The 22,286-nt window shown below is 43.2% G+C and overlaps 1 protein-coding gene across 1 annotated transcript in view; it reads right to left on the reverse strand.

Moving 5' to 3' along the window:
- Positions 1-5,694: 5,694 nt before the first annotated feature.
- ece2a (endothelin converting enzyme 2a) overlaps positions 5,695-22,286 on the reverse strand; it is a 63,118-nt gene continuing 46,526 nt past the window's right edge. The window contains exon 4 of the mRNA XM_062405135.1: positions 5,695-6,688. Coding sequence (XP_062261119.1) covers positions 6,398-6,688 — 291 coding nt within the window. The 3' untranslated portion in view covers positions 5,695-6,397. The remainder of the gene's footprint in view (positions 6,689-22,286) is intronic.

A 22,286-nucleotide genomic window follows, 5' to 3' on the forward strand; every position in this document is an offset into this window, starting at 1 on the left:
TTCTTTGTCATGGCTTTGATCCTATCAGGCATTTTCTAAAATATCAACGCGAGTCAACAAACCATGGACGAGCTTCATTGCGTACACAGCTTGTGTTCTGATTGGAAAAAACTAAAAACACAGAGCATCACCTCACTACAAATTCATTATATCTAAATCCAAACACTACATTTTAGACTTCTAGTTGAAACTCAACATACAAACAGTTGCATCTCTGTGTAGCTTTGGTCATCAGTTAAAGGCTGCCTCCAGAGCCATCTCCTAAGTGACAGCAAATACTGATCCTTAATTAAAGAGCAGGGAAGAAACAGTGATCCATCTGTTAAGCTGTTAAACAGCTCCGTGCTGGCCTACACTGGTGAATCCATTAAACCACACACCCCTGGGGAGCCACGACTGGCCACATGATCATCTATCAATGTCTTGCTGTACAGTGCTCTCATACAGTAGCTCTCTTATAAAGGCTACAGCAGGCGTGGAAGCACTTGCTTTAAAACGATGGCACATTGTTGATGCACAGAGAAAAACCTACATATTATTAAGAGCGGCCTCAAAATCAAGTTTTCAACATGTCAGGTGGTTTGACATAGCTTCGGAGCTTTTCTTGTCCAAAATATCCTCACACCCACGTCAGATGGGCTGACATTCCTCCTCCTTGTTCCCTTTTTGACAGATCTTTGACATTGTTGTACAGCATTTTACGACAGAGAACCAATCCATTCAGGAGGATGTTGCTTAAGCCATCCTTTAGCTTAGTGTCTTTTTCTTCCTTCTACAGTTTCAAGGGTGCATTCATGCCAAAACCAATCAAAGAGGCAGAAACCGGACGTTTGAACCATTCATCCATCGCAAAAGAAGTGGAACACACTGACTGAAATCAATCAACGATTTTGTAGCTATTAATAGAGATAAGCCAAAAATGTCGCCTGGACGTAAAAATCAGACAATGAGTATCACTGTTTGTGTTTTGTGGAGAGAGACTCGTGTGGTAAAAGGAAGTAGTCGCACTGTAAACAAACTGGAAAACAGCAGCAGGAGCTTTGGCCTGAATATCTTATTTTTACACTGGGATCAAAAAAATATTGGCCGATGTCCCCAGACGCTAATCGGTCATCAGCTGATAGCTGCTAGGCTCCGAGATCGCAGTGATAATATATAAGCTAAATATCAACCTCAGTGTATTTGTAATGTTTATTTTCTTCTCTGATTCTAAAATACTGTGACATGAGGTGGAACTGTCAGAAAGAAGAGAAGGTGCAGGATACTGTGCCACACTGCTCACCGACAGTGTCAGTCTGGAAACTGTGTCTGTTGACAACACCCCTCCTCCACATGGGCTTCACCAAACTAGACAGCAACGAATTATAAAAACACATGTCCTCGTAAAATGAATTTGTCCTGGAAATCACACCGCAGCGATGAGATGTGGGAAAACATCCACGGCATCAGACCATGTCTATAAAAAGCTGCAGGTTCTCACAACAACACACAAACAGGGACCCTCATATTAGTCTGAATCGCACTTCACTCTAATAACAGCACGTCAACATGGCATCGTCAGTGTAACCATCAGTGGGTTTATCGACTCTGTCTGGATAACATCAGCCCTGGACTGAGTAAACACACAGCGCAATCGATCACGTTGTTGTTGTGCATGATGCGTGTGTGTGAGTGAGTGTGTGTCTGCGTGTGTGGCATGGACGGTTACACTTCACACAGTAATGGGCAGCCCTCAAAAGGCCGGATCCGGACTGACATAAATGGGCATAAGGTATTGATTTGTGGCAGCTCTGCTCCACGCCTCTTTCCCTTTCCTGAGTCTGACCGTGGACATGGGAGTTTTCCAGTTGTTCAGTGAAATGATTGTGCTGCAGCGACTTCCTTCAGTCATGTCATCGAATTTGTAATTGTGAAATATTTTCAGGTTCAAGGATTTCGCTGTCTGCGGCCACTGAGGGACATGGGGCTAAGAGGATCACATTGCTGAGACTGTTGGCCTGCGCGACGTATTGCTTCATTACCGTTTACAAGGCCAGTCGGAAAAAACTGGGACAAGGACAAAAATCCTTTGGCATATCTGGCACTGGACTCTCCAGCATCTTGCTAGCGTTGCTGGAACTTTTAAGCCAGTCATGTGGCAGCGTGCAGTGTTGCAGTCAGTGCTGGGAACAGATGTCCGAGAAGAACTTATGATTAATGTTGATGCACAATGAATTGCTTTTTTTTATGGTAATGCATAAACAGCATTCAAATTCCGACATTTAATTTGAGTTGGATATCTTGGCTGCGGTCAGAGGAGTGAAGCATTCGGGTCGGCCCTCATGGAAAGTTTTCCGTTTGCTGTAAAAGATTTGTTTTCAAGTAGCGCCTCTCGCACGAGCATCTGCAGGTGGTTAGCTTAGCTTAGCATAAAGGCTGGAAACAGCCGGCCCATCTCTGTCTGAAGTACCAGTGTTAGTTATCATCACCTCAACAGCTTGCCACTCACTGGGATGTTTGACTCATATATTGGATACAATTTTTTTTATAAAACGTGTATTTCCCTCAGACACACAGAATTTGTTACCTTCATCTGAAACAGATCTCACTGCTGTGTCTTTCAGTCTCTTATCCATATCAGGGAATGTAAATGATCTGTTTTCATACATCACTTTTCTTGTCTTGATGAGAACTCTAAGCGTTTTATAGAACAGTTCTTGCTTTTCACACAGTGCATCTATGTGCAGCACTACCTCTAAGAGAGAGGGCAGTTTGGAGTTCAGCATCTTGCCCACAAACACTTTGATATATGGACAACTGGGATCAAACCTTCTGGTTAGAGGACAAGTGCTCTACCCCCTGACCCACAGGGGGTATGAAGAGGTAATAGGAGAATAAACTCCAGGTCAAAACGTTAATTTTTTGGTGACCATGACTCATCAGCTTCACTGCTTCTTGGCACCGACTCTTAATTGTCTCTAAACTCTACTTAAGGAATTAACTCAGTTTTACCGAAGTACTTTCCCTGATCTTCTGTTCGGGTGATGATGGCGGAGACACTGGAAACATCTCAGGCAACAACTAATGATCAGCCGCTTTCAGGTGAGACACAGATTCACTCCTCATTGTGCAGCTGTGGGGGTCAGAGGTCGGTCGACTGTTGGCTGGAGCTGGACCTGGAGGGTGAGCTGGGGTCAGAACAGACATGATGCAGATGCTTTCCAAGTGACAGGTTAACAAGCAAAGAGCAACCTTGTACCCTCTGTTGTGATCTCTGAAATACATGAACACAAAAGCAACTCTCGGTTCTAGGTGCTAGTTGAGTGTATGCATGTGTGTGTGTGTGTGTGTGTGTGTCTATGCGCGTGTGTGTATACTGGGGACTGAGAGCTTTGATCTGACTCCACTTTTGTGCTGTCCTGAGTGGACGACCATATTCCTCCTTCTGTTACATAAGTGTGCCATACAGCATATAATGCCATTACGCTGCCCCCAGGGAGATGAGCAGAAACACGGAGCTGTTGAAAGCAGCAGAAGTGCTTTCTCTCAGTCCACGCTGCATCTGATGCCACTGATTCACTGATTCCCTCTATACACGCTATCGCTCTTGCCTCATCGGACATCTTTGTCGTGTTGCTGCATTCCCGGATCTCTTAAACGAACCGTGCAGCTGTGTCCGTGTCTGTACGTTGTGTTTTTTTTTTTTTTACCACCGATAGGACAGATGGCTCAAACCAGAATTTTCCCACTAAGAATCCCTTAAAAACACTGAGAGCAGCTGACTGGCATACAAACAAGCAGCTATGCCGTGATTCTGTTTAAACACAACCAGACAATACTGCAGCAAATACCCAGGCATACAGACGTCTTAACATGCATGTCATGAGCCCTCACATAACACACAGCGCACACAAACGCACTGAGGGCCAATCGATGCAGACAGAGAGAGGGAGAGGGGTTGTTGAATAGAAGAGTGATCGAGAGTAAAAGAGAGAGAGAAAGAGAGAGAGAGAGAGAGAGAGAGAGAGAGAGAGACATTGAGCTGTAGGTTAGTGTTGTTGTTGCCCTTGGGAAGCAGTGCATGGAGGACAAGTAGCATCAGGAGAGAAGGTTTAGGCTCCATTAGCTCTCACACAGTTTAATACACAACACTCTATATTAAATCATGGGATAACACAGGTGATCGGCTGAAGAAACACAAACAGCACAGACTTGTTCTTGAGAGAAGATGATGACTAACCCCCTCCAGCAGGAGGTCTGTGCCCTGCTCGGCAGTTACGTAACTTAAGTCCAGTCGAGTTAAATCTCACGGTGGGGGGGTCCTCTGCCACGGCACATCACTCAGCCTGACGAAGGGAGCTGAAGAGCAACTTTAAGGACGACTGAATTTCATTATTTCCATATATCTACAGAGCTGACAGGTAAGTAAGAAGAAACTAATTCAGACTGAGGAGAAGAAATAAAATGATTCTTTGAAGGATACAAGGTTTCTATGAGCAACAACATCTCAACACCTCCATCCGCTCACAGTCAGCCAGAGATTGAAAGCTCCAGAAGAGCAACATTTATATTCATTTATCAATTTAATTATTTATATTCTGTTATTTTTGTAGTTTTCCTTCTGTTTTTTTCAGTTGTTTTATCATTGTTTTATATTTTTCAATTGACCTTGAGATGACATTGGTAACATAAAATTAAACAAACAACAAACAACAATGTCACTCCAATCCCCAAAATCATGGAAAAGACGACAAGCCATCTGAAAAACCACACACTTCTTTCCCCCAAGTTTTAAAAATAGGTGGTAATTAGATCTCAGTGGAGAATTAAAAATAAATGATTTCTACTTTATTAATGTGCCCCCCCCCCCCCCTCCAGTCACCAGTCTTCCTGTCTGTCTGCCTTCTCTCTCTCTCTCTCTCCACCCTCTCTGGTCTATATTTAAGCTGTAGATGGCAAAGGACCCGAGACCTATCTCGCGTTTCCTCAACAAATAACACGCAGGGTGAGCGATCACTTGAATGTACGTGTGCGTGCCCTCATGCACCATCAACACGACGGACAGGTGTGTCAAGCGATGCAGATCTCGATGAGCTGCTTTTGTCTGGAATCTAAATCAGACGCGGGACAGACGCAGGCAACCAAGACACAGGGGGGGGGGGACTCCGACTCTCATATCAATGGTGTTCGATACGGACTTTACATGCAGACCGGTGCTGCTGTTATGTACCGTGTCTAGACATGCCACTTTGTCTTGTGTATTGCGTAACAGTGACAGGCGGCTCTAGAGAGTCAGAGACTGTTGAATCTGATTTATATATAAATGCACAACAGTCCAGGACTCCTGGTTTGTAAAAGTGTCTTATGACTGATAAAGTTTTCCATTAAGAACCTGCACTAGAACAGAGGGAGATTTGAGCACAGACAGAGAATCATGAAACAGATGAGTCATGGCTGCAAATAAGTAATGGTCATCACAACTTAAATGATGATGCATTGATATTAACATTAAAACATGTATTAAACAATGTTCATGGTGAATCAAGTGAAATAATTATTTGATTCACAGTTGCATCTATGTTTACATGAAACCATTTCAGGGAGCACTGCTGTGCTTCGGCCCTTTTGAATCTGAGGCACTCAGTTACTAACTAGAACATCTTTAACTATGGCACAGTTATACATAGGATGAATGAAAGGTAAATATCACAGGGAGAAGTTCACCAAAGTTTAATTCAACGCAAAAAACACAATTTGCCTCGCCACAGGAAGAAAACGTTTTATTCGCCTCCTCACTCGAAACAGTTATTTGTGTAATTTAGATTTTTTATACACATGCATGCATTCACATGTCAACTGCACTGTACATTATTAGTAGTATTTTTTCAATGTAATTGTATCCTGTCGCATGACGTCCATTGGCTCATGTGCATTTCTGACATTATGTTGACCTGTTGTTTTAGATCCTAACATAAAAACGTGTAACTGGTTTTGTATGGTCACTCTAAAACTCCAGTATATTTACTGGATGGGGCTGCAGCTGTAATGAGGTAGTTTTCAAAGTTAGCTGTAGTTAAAGGTTCAGTCTTGATTTGGCTTATTTGGCACAATTCTTTCGTTAGAACTCCTCTGTCTTTGTATTAAGAATGTAAATTGTGTATAAATTAAAAATACCATACATTTTGTTTTCATCAGTCACTGCCCTGTGTTAAACACCCTGTTGGATAAGAGCATCTATGTGGTGAAATAGAAATGATTAAAAAATATTAAAAAAAATTAGGTTAAGAATTTCTAAACTGAATATACAAAAATGTTATATTCCTAGTTTGCTTGAAAATGACTTCCCACCGAGACATTTTTTAAGTGTGAAGGTGTGAAGTTTCTGATGTCTTAGATTCCTTAAGATACTCCGGTCATTTTACAAGTCAATATTCGACAGGAAGTCCTCCTTGTCCTCTGGTTGTGTAGCGGGAGTCCTGCCAGGTTCCGATTTCATCTCCTCAATTAGCTTCTTCTCCAGGTCTGCATCTTGCGGACTGAGCTGTTCTCCTTTGGTCATCACATACACAAAATATTCAAAGCCTTCTCCATAACTGTACTGCTTGATTGACCAGTTGTACTCAGCGCGAGCGTAGAGGCGCTTCCTGAACAAGGGCTGCGCAAAGGTGACGGAGACAAAGCGTCCTCCAGGCTTCAAGCAGCGGCTGATCTGGGAGAGAGAGAAAAAAGGAAGAAAGAGGAAGAGTATTAGGAGACGTTACCACCGTACTACATTACCGCCGAGAGCCACACCATTATAATTCCTATCACCACTATCATTACCAGCAATCTCCTCTGCGATATATGCAGCCGCTTGTTGGAAGACTGGAGACTGACAGGATAATTTATACGTTTGACAACTGGGTAATGAAAAGCTGACAGTGCATCAGCAGTAAACGTTTGAGGCATTACATAACCTGCAATCATTTGATCAATTGACTTTAGCTATTTTTAAGGCAACCACTGCAACATTAATGGGAGCACAAAATTATTCATAATATGCACTTTGTTATTGGATTGGCTTACAAACCTATGGAGGGAAGCTACTGTCATTGCCTCTGTCTGTTATGACCTTTATCAAGTTAATTCAGAGATTTGTTATTAAAAACATGTCACAACCAGCAATTAACTCTCAGGTTATTCAAATTATTTTCAAGGGGAGAAGACTACCTTTAAACTGGGGGATTCAACTCTGTAGAATCAACTGTAAAGAGTAAATCTTGTGATTTATGTTCGGTCCGATTCTCTGACACAATCTCACTGCTCACAGTATAAATTGTGTCAGTTCCTCTAGACCAGCTCAGCACCGGTGCATTAGCCAAAGAAGAAGAAGTGGAAGTTTGTTTGCCTCCATTGCTAACAAGGGAGAAACATGCTACCTTGATCATGTGCCATTCTGTGGCAAAATATCCCAAAAAGAAAAGAATATGTACACTTCTTCATTATATTGATCACTATTACACTGTGCAAATGTTTACAGCCATGAACTACATTTCCCACAATCTTTTTTGGCCATTTTTGGCAGACAGAGTTAGGGAGCTGATTTGTGACTATGCTTAAACTATATGAAAGCCTCAGTCCAAACAGGAGCGTGCGTTGTGCTGCTGTGAGCCACTGAAACACTGAGCACTGAGCTCTTCAGTCCACAGCGGTGGCTGCTTAGCCGTGCAGTCTGATAACATGGAGTGACAGCACGAAAACTGTGAGGGTCCCTCCGTATGAATAATTGTTGTTCTGGGTCCATCAGCCTTCCAGTGTGTTGATCCTTCGTGTGAGATACACGTGTGCATGAGAACCCAGTGAGCTTCAAGAGAGGACTGCAGCTCGCAGGCAACAAGAGGACACACACACAAACGCGCGCACACAAATGCACGGAAAATATCAACACTGACACAAACACATGTATACAGACACATTTAGCGACACTTTGGCAGGGAGTTTCTCCAGATACAGAAGTGTGTGTGGGAGTGAAGGGACACAAACTGCAGAACACTGTGCCGTGGATGAAAAATTTCTATATTTGATGTAATGAACATGTGAGCAGGGTTGATTTATTGTCCTAAAGCACCAAGAGAATGTTTACATGTTACGGGTATCTCTAGATAATGAGTACCTATCAAATTTCAGTGCATTGGAACTAATGCTACTAACCCTGTGTAGTATGGAAGTGACCATTGCTATCCTTCTTCTATGGCATTTTGCTATAGTGCTACTTTTACGATCTTTATCTAGACAGACATAACTCTGACCCTGATAAGAATTTTGAAAAGCACACAGAGGAAACCTCTTCCATGAAGGAGGAGATTTCTTTCAAGTTTGCGTGATGTGTTCTTTGGAACATTCGGTGTCTTACATAATCCTTAAACTTGATATAGACATAGGCAGCAGAAGGATCTTCTGATACTTCACGTCTAAATAGCACATGAAATTATAACTTTATCCTTGTAAAATTAACTCTTTTTCTTTTAATGTGACAACTTTATCCTTGAAATCTCGACATGGGCGAAGGATGTGTTATGGGTCAGCGAACAACCCATTCACATTTTTGCAGATCAGGATCCTTGGTGGATCCAGGACTTTCTTTTTAAATCACTTAAGTGCAAGTTTTGGGGATCTCTATGGAAAAAAACAAAAAAGTTGAATAAATGGATTTGACTCCTGTTTCTTGATTTGAGACTTCTAATCACAACTAAAACTTGACACTTGAAAAACAACCTTGTGCCACCTCTGCCATGTGCTGTACAATCACAGAAAAACAGGATTTCCGCACTTTCTTAAACATCAATTCAATGACCTTTCAAGGAGTTTCTGGGCCCAATTCCCTCATAATCAAAAAACCCACCGCAGCACAGTTTGAGACACGTTTGAAGGATAATTAACTGTTCCACAAGAGTTAAAAGAAATCATTTTTTAATGAGAACAACCAGCCTTTACAGAAGCTCAGAGAAAACAAATAGAAAGAGAAGCTTTAACGTTTGAACACTGTTTAATGGAGCTGTGTTAGAGTGATGGGAGACTACGTGGTCTCTTTGCCTTTTCTAACACAGCAAAACAGTTTATTGTGTAAGTTGATAGATTGAGACATGAGACTTGAGCTGAGAGTCCAGGGGAAAAAAATTATGATATATCAAATAGAATAGACAAAAAGGAAACAATCATTTCCTTTATTTTTGTGATAAACAAATTCATGAAGCCGTTTGTCATATCCACAACACTGCATGGTCTCTGTGGATGGCTCCATGGCTGTTTTTGAAAGCAGAGCTCACATGTGGCCATCATGAACGCACGGTAATAACATACCAACCCCCCCAACTCCTCATTTTCCTGTGGTCTTTGGAGAGAAAGTCCCTCCGAGATGAGCACGTGTATTCCGCTCCTCTCACATGATTCATCTCCACCAGCAAGCAGCCCGGGCATGAATTATTCACGCTCAACTCTGACATGGAGAAATAGCGAGACAAAGTGTATGTGTGTGTGTGTGTGTGGGGGGGGGGTTATTACATGTTTAGTGCTGAAGTTATGATAGTAATGGACTGGATTTCATTCTTTTTCAAAACTCAACAACGGTTCATACAACTTATATGTTTTTTTCAACCAAAGAATATACTTTACATACTATATCAGCTATAGTCTGGACTCCCTTACTTTGGGTTAAATGTGGATCAATCAAACAGAGAGCTAACAAGCATATTTCTCAAACTGTTGCTTGGATTGGTACCTATCTTACACCTGAGATGTTTAAGATTATTTTTGGGCCTTTTGCCTTCCTTTACAGGAAAGTGCAAGAGTGAAGTGGGCAGAGGGAATGGAGTGAGACACTCAGCAAAGGCCGGGTCCACTACAGGAGGATTCAAGCCAGTTTTGTAAATTAGCACAGGAAGAAATAAAATCTAGTTTTGTCTGGACAATTTCATTCTTTGTTACAACTCTTATAAAAGTAAGCAGCAGTTGCTTTCTTGATTTTTCAAGAGTTGTAACTCTGGACCAAATACTGGTGAATTAACTTGTCAAGACAAAACTAGATTTGATTTCTTCCTGTGCTAATTTAGACTTTTTAAATGCTGCTGTCGATGCTGCAAGATGTTGCTGGTCAACAAAGAGCATCACACACTACAGCTTTTAACCATCATCCATAATCACACCAACAGGTTATAATGTTATTGTGGTGAAATGCTTAGAACACTATTATTGATCAAGAGCCGTGTCCCTGACCTCCTGATGACTCTAGTTCTATATTTAACCATGTTCAGCGGCTCAGTGTCTTTGCTCAGGGGGAGTGCAGGATTTTATTGAAACGTTTCTGTGCTGAAAACTGTCGAAGTCGATGAGACTGAACCCTGCAATAAATACCAGGGAAGTGATTTTCAAAGCTTGTATCAAAAGTGCTGCAAGTTTGAAACTTAACACACCGAAGTGAGACAGAGTGATGACTTGAACGGAAAAGGAGTCAACACACAGGGCAGGTGCCGCCATCCAGAGAGGGAACAGAGGTGGGAGGCCTGACTTCACCCCGTCAGCCATTATTAATGACATTAAGCTGTATGGGTGCTCTCTCTGTATCTGGCCAGTGTAACTCCAGACCTTTATGTCACAGGTGACCGGATGGCTGACGTCACTGCAACCCAGGACGACTGAACTATAGTGAACGAGTCAGCCCCCCCCCCCCCCCCCGGTCTCTCTTTCTTGACAGTGAGGCCGACAGCCGTCAGAGGACAGCGTGAACGGTAAATTATGCAGTGTTTCACACCATTTTACACAACCTGACACGTAGTCACACGTAGTACTACCCCGTCCATCTTTATGTGTTTGCAGGATACGCTGCTGCTTCTTTCTTCCCGCACTCAGCACTCGGCGTACGCACACACAGGAAATCCTCATGAATAGGATGGTGATGTATCAAGTGCGGTGAGTCACAGTTATACTCACTCTGCACGTATACAACGACAGCGCCTCTGGATCGATGTAAATCCCCCGCCCACGCACACACAGGAGCAGGGGTATTGTTTTGATAAAAGATCGGCCCCCGGGCAGGTCGGTTCTGATGTGATGTTGTGTTTCAATTACGGTGCGGATGAGCGGTTCTACTTTCCAGGACGAGCGGATAATATGTAATGTGGAGAAAAGGGACACGTGTCAAACTCAAGAGTCTATCATCTGAATGAACAGGTGGACGAGGGCTTCGCTCAAACACTGGAGTAACAGACGGAGGATCCCAAAACACTGAGTCACTATTCAAACCATCCACATGAACTCACACAGACGTAAGATGATCCGAGGTGGGCCACAGAGGAAATCTCCCTGTTAGCACCCACACACCCACACCCACACACACACACACACACACCATTATGACCGCTGGTGAATAATTCAGCATTTGTGCGGAAGCTTGTGTCTGCTTGACCTGACCTGTCTTGGGTTAATTGCAACAAAGAGTTAAAGTGAGATTACTTATTTTTTTTTACCAATACCAATCAGAATCATAATAAAAAGGACAAACAGTTTTGTATCACATCCCCTTCCAGGAGACAGCAGGGGCGAGTCATCTATACATGTCCCAGGCAGGAGACTGTGATTGGTGGATTGTCAAGTGTTACTGTACATGTGAGTCCTGCTTTATAGTCTGTATAGACTAGGAGGTTATGCTTTTCATATCCAGGATTATGCAAAAAGTACTCCACCAATTTCCATGAAATATTGCGGAGGGGTAGGACTCGAGTCAAAGAGGAGCCCCCTAAATTTCTGGATTTTGCTTCACTTTCTACATTTTGATTTTGGGCACACAATTTGGTGTAGATCCAAATAAAAATCTGTATCCAGTGAATTTAAATGTGGCTTCGTAAGGGAATTCAATTCTTATCTTAATCTGAAACATCGATGGAACAGCTTGTGAAAAAGCTGTAGAGATGAGGATGTCAGTCTGTTGGTCAGATCACCACTTTGGTCCAGACCACAATATCTAAGTTAGTTGAATGTTGTAAAGACATTAATTGTTTCCAGCAGATGAATCTTCTTGTTTTTGGTGATTCTCTGCCTTTTCCTTTGTGTCGCAGCATCATAACAAACTGCTGCAGCAGCGAAACAATCATCTAAAGTCAAATTTTCTTCATGCTGCACTCAACTTTTGAGATTTTTCTATGAGACCATTGTGGCTTTTTTGAATTACCACATTGGGGGTGCGTTGGTTTTATTCTGGGAGAAGCAGATGAACTTGTGTAAACCTTTGAAATATTAACTTTGAATATGTCAGTCCAAGTCCCTGCCTGACCCTTCTGCACAAGTCAGAGAGGAGATAAGTCGTCTACATAAGGACAATGACATTTCATCTACTCTCTTTCTCCAGGTGGGCATACTCAATCCTCTGTCTTCATGTCTTCACTGGACCACATAAAGCTCATCCTCCCTTATCTCCAGTCGCTCTTCCCTGGACTCAGGTTTGCCTTAAGATATTGTACATGAGGTGACTGATTGTCTACAGCGGTCAGATCGGGACAGGCAGTGGGTGGTCACATCCACTCGAGTGCACAGGTCTCACAAATTACATAATCTGGGTTCATCTGAGATTGAAAAGGTACGTCTGTGTTACCGGAGGCGGCGACTGCACCGACCGTCCTCCCTTTCAAGAATCTACCAGCTGATAGCCGACCGCATCAGTTCAACGTCTTTAAATATTTGAAACTAAAAACACTGAGAATAGGTAATTAAGACATTTAAACAGTAAAAATGGATATATAAATAAATAATTAAAATCGTAGACATACAAGACACACACATGCGAGGCTGCTGTTGTGAATTTGGTTCAGTTTATAAAATATTTTTCTCACAGTTATTTTTGTTACAGACCAAAACATATAACAGAAGCTGGATAAGGAACACCTGATCCTTGTTATGCGCAACTTGAGATGGGTTGTGCAAATGTTCAATATGTACAGCGTCAATTTAAGCTTAGAACACGTTGTAAATGATGCCGTTAGAGGCGTTTATTTTCTGTTGTTTTATTACATCTAAAGCAGGGGTCACCTTAGCTGCAACTCTGTTTACCCCTGAAACGTTACGACATCTCTCATTCTGCTGAATACACTTTGGTGCTTTTTAAAAGGAATCCAATATGAAATTGGTCCTACTTTCAAACCCTGTAAAACTCAGCAGACTTTGGTTTGCCAGGAAAAAGCTTCTTATTGTCTGTTACAGCCTGATGACGGGGGGGACGGGGGGTATAGTGAAGAAAGGGTGGAAGTGGTTCTTTGTGTGTTTGTGTGTGTGTGTGTGTGTGCACCCACCTCACTCTGTGGGTGAGGCAGAACTGATCAGTGGGCAGAGACAACAACAGAGTGCTATCTCCGGACAGCAGACCTGTATGGACCACAGCCCTCTGTCTCCTTTAGAGATAGTGCACGCACGCACGCACGCACGCACGCACGCACGCACGCACGCACGCACGCACGCACGCACGCACGCACGCACGCACGCACGCACGCACGCACGCACGTACCTTCTGGGAGGTAACAGCAAACTTGACCTTTGAAAACCAAATTTGAAGAAAGTCCCTCAAAGTATTCTTGAGATATTGTGTTCACAAGAATGGGAAAATACAAATGAATGGATGGACAAACCAAAACCATAATTCGGCCACCAGCCCTTACCAACATGGAGGCATAATAACATGGCATTGGATCAGTGCATAGATGTGTGCACTTGACATTATGCTGCCCAGCAGTGTGAGAGGCATTGCTGATACTAGCTGCAGTATTGGAGCCATGTCAAATTATAGTATTAAATGCTTCAGTGAGGAGAGATGTTCCTGCAAAGTGTTCCGGAGTCATGAAGTACAAGAGGCACAGGAACAAAACAACACAATAAAGATTCTGATCACATAGTGTATGTTGATTTATACAGATCCATATTCCCGCTGGACATCTTACAGTATTTGGCACAGACACAGATAGCGGTGCAAACTTGAGCGTGGTGGATTCTCCTTATACCCTCCCATCCCCTGCCTCCTCAAATCTGCCCACCCACCTTTTCTCCCCCGAATTTCCTCACATGACTCACACCCCTCCCATCTCCTCCGCCCACCCACTGCACGGCTGAATTATACATCAGAGACCTTCTCTCCTCTCTCTCTCTCTCGCACCATATTTCCACGCCTGCCTCGCTGCGACAAAAAGCCTTGTTTGTGTTCAACTTAACATCTAGATAACAGTTGTGTTAAGTGTTGAAAACTGATTCAAAATGGAGATTTCTCGGCCGAGCACTTTCTCCTCTGATGTGAATCTGTGTGGGCATGTGGGGGCTCAGGCTACCAGCAGGAAGACAACAACACCCTGCCTTTAAAGTGGGCGCATCCCTTCCTCTCACACCTCGCGTTGCCATGGAGACAAAAGTTTAGCAGTGGTCACGGTAACGTATATGTGGGTCAGAACAGGACCGCTCTCGGAAAAACAGCCGAGCAGCAAAACGCACACGTTCATCAGGAGAGAAGAGAAGTTCTGATAACGAGCGGCACTGATGCGAGAACGCAGCTCGAACAGCACAAGAATAAAAGTACGCCGAATGTTTCCCGTGGAAATTCACATCAGCATTTCACTGGGAGTTGAGGCTTTTTCAGGCTGCCAACAAGCACCAGAGTGTGTCTCTGCAGCCTCATTAGTGGGTTGACTTTCGGTGAACGCAGGAGTTCAGGATAAAGAAAGGGGATTCTTATGTTTTTTTGACAACACGTGTGAATCTGAACTGGGTCACTGCTGATGGGTTTACGAAGAGCCTCCTCAACATGGAGGGAACTGAAAGCTCCGGTCACTCCCCTTAAAATGAGGGGAACTCTTGTCTTCAGGCAAACTTTTGAACAGCTTGCCTGTTGAGACGCAAGTGTGCTGTCCACGCGAGGGCACGGACCCCCTGTCTGAACGATCAGCAGCCTCGCATTCAGTCTCCACCGTCCACCCCCCCCCCGCGCCGATCTGGCACGCCCGAGCTAAAATTAAAACCTCCCTTTCTTCCCCTTTCATCAAAAATGCCTTTTATCTCTCCTTTCTTCTTTATCTCTCCCACTCCCTCTCACTGCCTCCTCACCCCGTTCTGCCTTCTCCTCTCCATTTGGGACCCGAGAGAGGTTTGCTTTAATTACTGAACTACTTTTCACACTGGCAGAGAAAGACCGAGACGCACTCCAGACGCCCACACCCGCCCACCGCCACGCTCCCAGGCATCCCTGCAATAACTTTCATGCCTTGACTCCCCATGCGTGTGTGATAATTTGCTTGTGTTTAATCTTGTAAAGACTTTTTCAGCAGGCACAGACACAATGCAGCCGTCAAAAATGCTGAACTATTTAAGTGATGTTTGCTATTCTTGGTGCAGTCTGATGAAAAAATGATGCAGACTTTGTGAAAAACTTTTTTTCTACTGGATGAGAGCGCACAGTCAGCAGATGAGTCATTAATAAACTCATCCACCATTCAGATGAGTTTTTAAAATATGGTGAAAGTCAGGGGAATATGAGCTGCAGAGAATCTAGAGCAAAGCGTGACCGGCTGGTACAGTGACATGTCTGGCTTGGAAGCAGGCGGGGTCATAGGAGGGAGGGTGTTCCCCTCACTTTTGCCTGGATCCCTTTTGTGTCTTCTTTCTTTGCGGTCTCTAAATCTGCTGAAAATCTGTTCAAGACATTTATTACACATTTCAATGTTTCATTTTAATTATCCATTAAGTTCTTGTGGCTAGACTTGCATCGGCAGTGGCTGGTTAATTACTTTAGTGCAGCCATTCTCTATTTAGCAACACTCGCAGTTTACATCTGACATACCAGCAGCTAGTGCTTTACTGCTTTACATGATTACTTAACTGTTAGATTTTAAATTTAAAATGCCACTACAAATTTTACTGCTTCGACAGAGTTGGGGGAAAAAGTCACTCAACATCGCAGCCGACAGAGCCAGAACCGAAACTACTTCAATAACGTCTCACAAGCTCAATCCCTTTCAATGGTGTGATAGAAATTTTACTATCAGGGCAATGATTGATATGAGGAATTACTGTGATGTTTCGAAAGATAACAAATGTTGCCTGAGTAGTCAGGGTTGCACTCAAACCTGTTATATGACTTCCTCACTGACAGGGTCACCAAGCAGAGACTTAACAGCACAGGGGGAATTGTGGTTGTAAACATTGGGAAAGGGATCTTGATAATAGATGTTACATTCCAAGGGTCTGGGAAAGAGTAGGTGACAGGGTATTGGTCACCTATTGCTTAAGAGGTTGATCAATAACATTTGTTTCCTCTCTAGGAGGGGCTTGGAGATGTATAAAGTGCTGCTTTTCTTGTATGTCATTGCTCATTGTATGAAATCTATTCCATGGTCTCGTACATTGATGCCCATCTGCAGATGTAGAATAAACTTCCAGAAAGACATTGTAATGACTTGTGCTTGACTATTGAGAAATTCCCATGACAATGGCGAGCTAGAAATAAAGAGTCATGCAGCAGCTGGAGAAGGAGGGGGACAAAGAGAGGGAGCTGTAGTGGGCCTGGCTGCTGAAGGGGTCTCCCGCGGGACGGGGGAAGTGGGACAGGACAACCCTGTGGAGGCTCCCGCAGCACACTGACATGGTCCAGTCCATTCACTAGGCCAGTGGCACAGGGGAGCCACAAAAGATGTTGACACAATACTGGCACCTGTGTCAGTTTCACACTTCCATGTAGGGAATCTGGGAATGTTGATCTCTCGAATGTTAAACTACATAACTGATATGAATTTACTGCCGTTTTCTCTAGAGAGAAGAAGTGGTTCAAAACACGTCAGCATAAAACTGCTGCAGATACGCCAGTTTCCATAACAACCTGAAAAGATATTATATATACCCAAACAACTTGAACTAATTTATTCCTGAAGTTCGGTTGCACGACAGCAAGTCTGTTCATCTCTGTCTGCCTTACAGAAATAGCAAAGCCCTAAGATAGGCTGATTGTTTCTTAGGGCACAATTTGATACAAACTCTTGTCAAAGGAGAGTTGAATTATCTTTCTATACATGTCAGTGGAATCAGGGTCAACCTCCTCCATGTCCCCACAACTACAGGAACTGAACTTGCTGCTGCCACATCAGTCCCAGACGAAGCATCTGTTGACGTTTTTTTTTTCGAAGTGACAGAAGCAAACGGTGCATATTTTCCTCAATACCCATAATGATACAGTTTTTGAAAGTTTTGCAAATTAAGAAAAAAAGCAAATTCTTAATATCACATTAAGATAAGTCTTCATCATCTTTAGGAAGTTTCTTCTCTGGTAAATCAATCCTTTGAACACTTGTAGGTTCCATAACTGTCATTGCACATCAGAGCAGCAACCAAGCAATGAGGCCAGTGGAGCAGCCTGCAGAGCTCAGAAACAGGGTGGTGAGGAGGCACATATCTGAGGAGGGCTGCTGCATTGACCTTTCCCGAGAGCTCAGCAGCCTCCTTGATTCTTGAGGGCATCTGCAACAACTTGGTCTCTTCCCACAGAACAACCATCACTGAATAACTCCACGGTTCTGGGGTTTGTAAGCAGTGTCCAGTCCAACAGAATGGTCTTATCAAATGTTTTTTAGATGTGAGATCATATTTTCCTGACTCCAGTCTAAGATAAATTGCAGAAGTTACCTTGATCTGGGAAACAGTAATTATCTCTCAGCTCTGTCTGGTTTAGTATTAGGAAAGCACTGTTCTCCTCTTCCTGAAATTATAAAGCTAGCTTCTTCTACATCTCGCAGCTCCTTACACCGAACCAGTCCAGGACTCATTAAGAAGTGGACCATAAAACTGTTCTTTAACTACGCCTCTACAGTCTCATTAAGTGTTGAGCCTTCACGGTCAGGCAGTCATAGCTGCAGACTCAGGGGAACACGTGATGGGTTTGAGCCCAGTGTTGTGTGACTGTACTTTGTGTGAGGGAGGAGAGGAGCAACTGGATCCACATTAAAGCAGTGAGGACTACAGAGAGTTAACAGAGCAGGTGAAGCAGCCAAACCTCCCTTTGTCTCACTGCAGGCTAACATGCGAGTGCTGATGCTCATTTACTCTTGTGTGTGTGTGTGTGTGTGTGTGTGTGTGTGTAATTCCTGTGTACTCTACAATCTACAAGGGAAATTGCCTCTTTTTAAGTTGTTGCCAGAATACATTTCTTCTCAGGACTTATTGGCATCTCCTTCACTCGCCTGATGCAACGGCTGAGTATAAAAAGTTACCAAACTATAATCTTTATTGGTACATAGAGTAATGTGGCATCATGTATTGAGATGGACTGACTGACCTGTGTAGGCTATGCCAGGCAAATTAATGCGATATAATGAATTCTCCTCACATGTTTATAGTTTGTTTGTTTTTTCTTAGTTCTTAGTCAACAGTAAACATCATTACAAAGAAGCTACCGGTCAGATCATCATGGAGCATGAAGGATGTGGGAGAACTACATTGTGCACAAGGATTTTTTTTCATATTTTTACCAATTTCTTAGGGAATCATATATAATAATAATAATAAACTTTATTTGTATATACTTTATTAATATAGAGATCCAGTTGAAAACTAATCTTGCATATCTACACTTTAACATTCAAATATCAGGCAGTAGACACACAAGGCATATCAACAGTAAACACTCTAAAAAAAACAATGGCCTGCAGAGCTGCAGTTGTGTCCAACTGCAGCTCTGTTGCTAGGCGACAGCAACAAGGGCGGGCTAATGTGGTAACGCCGATCACCGAAATCCACAGCAGACTGTGCATAGTCTGCGTCCTCCAATGGAGGCGGCCGCTGAACTGGACACAACTAGTGATTGTGTCAGATGTAATGATGTTCCCATTAACTGCTCTCGGCAACTTCACCAACAAAAATCGAATCAGTACATCTTTGAGTTAAAATTAACATTTGTGCCAAATTTGAAGAAGTTCCCTCAAAGCAACCCAAATGTTGTATACCAAGGTCAACAGTGACCTTGACCTTTGATTATCAAAATCCTTGAGTCCAATTGAACCTTTGGACCAAATTTAAGAATATTCTTCCAGTGTGTTCCTGAGATGTTCGATTGGATTGACGGATCTAGAAACATAAGGCCTGGGGCTGCGGCTGTTGCTGTCCCAGAGGCATTACGCAAGTGACAACGTTTGAATGCAAGATATTCTGGCTTCATTTCTTAAAAGTGGAAGGAAGTGTCTACAGTCTCTGGTTAAAGCAGAAATGGAGTCCTGGTTAAAATTGAGTCCTTTAAGCCGGGAACAGCTTTGAATTAAAAGATTGAAATTCAATGGCTGCCTGGATGATAGAAAAACCAGTAAGTTAAGGATTAGTTTTGGTAATGATAGTATTTAAAGTATAAAAATTAACAGCAGTAACTTGAAACATAACAAATTCCCTCAGGTTGATATAAAAGCAGCTGGTGTGAGCAACATGTCATTAAATGTTTTTCATTTAGTACAGTTGATATTTCACAGATGCATGTTGGCCTGATTTCTACGGAGAGCAATGACAAACAACATCAAGAGTCCCAGAGTTCAAATCTTTGTGTCTCGTCACCAGCACCAAAGCGGCAGAAAGTAAAACTGCGCATGGAAAATAAATAATCAGGCACAAACCTCAATGCCTCAAAAAATGCCCCCAAATATATGTTTTATTACTGTTTCTGGCCCCATCCAGTGATTACCCACAGCAAAGCCATCAAATGCTCACTGCTGCGAGCTGCTTTATCTAACCTTAAAATGTCACATCCAATTCAACAGACGCTCAATAGTGTCCTGACTCACGCTAAGTATTGGTTGCTATTATTTGGGAGCTATTTTCTGTGGCAGCAGTCGATCCTGCAGGCACAATATGCAGCGTGTAGACTGCTGCAGCAGAGTCTGATCACGTGCACTAAACCAGGTCAGCTCCAGCATTACAGAGTGGGCTGAAGCTCGCCCACTTAGGTCCCCTCAGATCCTCCATCCTTTAATATAGAGTGCTGCTTTAACTTGGGGAGAAGACAATGAAACTTTCCCTGCTGCACAAGCTTCACCGCTGTGCTTTATACACAGTTTTAATATGGCCGTCCATAGAGAAATATACATGTGACTCATTCGTGCACATTTCACAGTCACATCAACGTCAGATTGTGTTAGTAGCAGGAGCTGATGCCACCTCAGCATCGGGCTCCATCACTCTGTCGCACCTTCTGTTTGCTTGTACTCTGCTTATCTGTCACTCGTCGCCCCCCCCATCCACAGCCTGCCCGTCCACCTCTCTCTGTGTGATCGAGCGCTTGGATTCAAGGAGCTGCGATTGTTCTGTGAAAATTCAACATGCCCCCGAGGTTGTTGTTTTTCATAATTAGAAACCGGAGAAACAATCTGGCTGCAACCAAAAAAAAAAACAACAACAGACAGGAACGCTCACACTGCCGGCCTCGTTCCAAAAATATTCCTCCTTTTCATATCCACACTGTACAAGTCGGGACGAACTGATCACACACAGCCGTCCCAAAGGGTTTGGAGCAAGTGGAAGCAGCGATAGAGCTGTTCTGAACATGTAAGACAGCAAAACAACCCCCCCCCCCCTTCCCCCCAACACCCATTCCTTCAAACATGAGTAGCCTTGACTTCTCTCTTGCCATCTCTTTTCTTTCCGCCTATTTCTAAATGTGAAGCGACATAAAATCCAAGTCCATGTATATTTTTCCCCCACTGTTTCTCTATAATTGCATCATTTGGGAAGTGGAACAGTTATTTCAAGCCCATGGATGTCTCTGTGTACACAATGCAGGGGTTCAGAGAGACTGCAAATTGAAGGTTTAGTAGAATGGGATGGACAGATCCATATCATGCAAGTGGGTCAAAGAAATTCAGAGATGAGGTTTCTTCAGAAGAAAGGGCGGGCAAACACAACAACCACGGCCTTTTATTGAAATTGTATGTTTAGGAATTAAAAGACCAGTCGTGACAAGTTCGGCAGCCTGATTGAAACCTAGAGTTATGATGTAGTCGGGAAAAACCGTCGAAATAAATGGAAGCAGACACGATTCAAGTGTTTAAAATACTTTGAAATACTCTGAAATAAAATGCCTGAGTATGTACACTGCATGAATGATTGATGCATGTTTATGTGATACAGACTTAACAGTTACCAGCAGTGTTTCTCTGTGGGTTTAAAAAAATACCTGTGTTAAAGATAAACCCGTTGTTTGAATTTTGCAAAGAGAAGAAAACTTTCCCTCAGCGAACACCCCTCGTCCGCCGAGAGCCGGATGGGATGCACCGCGCTGTCACCGAGTTTCCATGGAAACCTGTTGCTATGGAAACAAGCCCTGGAACCGACTCGGGAGGTGGAGATTTGTGTTGCAGGCGAGGCGGAGGGAGGTGAGGAGAGATGCAAGAGGGAGGAAAAAACACGCGGAGAGGAGAGAGAAAACACGAAGAATTGGAGAGAAAGTAAAGGGCTCAAATTTGGTGTTGTAGCTTTCACCTCAGGCACCAGCACAGCTCCCCTGTCCCCAGAAACGCACGGTTTAATAAAAAGATGGATTTATTACTGAGGGATTCTTTTGGGGTATTCAGGAGTTTTGATGCCGAGGACAAAAAGAAGAGAGCAGCCTCATTGACATTCATTTCATCCGTCCGATGGGTACAGCAAACATTACATAACCACTGTGACGGCTGAGGGACAAAACACAATCTCTGCCCTTCTGATCTTTGGGAGGACCAACTTGAGTTTTTACATATGTAATGTTTATGAATCTATACAAGTGTTGTGGTAAGACTACATTTAGGATAGGCACAGGTTAATTCACTGTGATATTGCATGTAGTGATGATTGTGTGAGGGAATATGTTTTTGTCCATGTTTTGATGAGTGAATCAAGTGTCGGCTCCCTGTCGGATGTTACACACATCACATTTTCAAGAGAACAGTCAATGAGACTTTAACAAACCCTCAATCACCAGTAAACTGAGTGAGTGTGGCAGCTTCGAAAGAAGCTTGATTGTTCTGTTACTGAGAAATTGAGAAGTGGGCAGAGCAGGCTGTCAACAGGTAAATCTAGATACCATTTGCAGATCTCCGCATTAAAGGAGCCATTTCCCAGAAATTGCAGACTAACGAGTTGCTGGACTACATTTGATTTCCCGTAACATCACCCGCCCACACACACACACACACACACAGACACACACACATACACACACACACACACTCACACACCAACCCCTGCTCATCTCCATCTAACTCTGTAATCTTTCCCCGGCTGAAGTTCGACTGCAGCCTGCT

The sequence above is a fragment of the Platichthys flesus genome, chromosome 14 (genome assembly GCF_949316205.1).
Source record: "Platichthys flesus chromosome 14, fPlaFle2.1, whole genome shotgun sequence".
NCBI lineage: Eukaryota > Metazoa > Chordata > Actinopteri > Pleuronectiformes > Pleuronectidae > Platichthys > Platichthys flesus.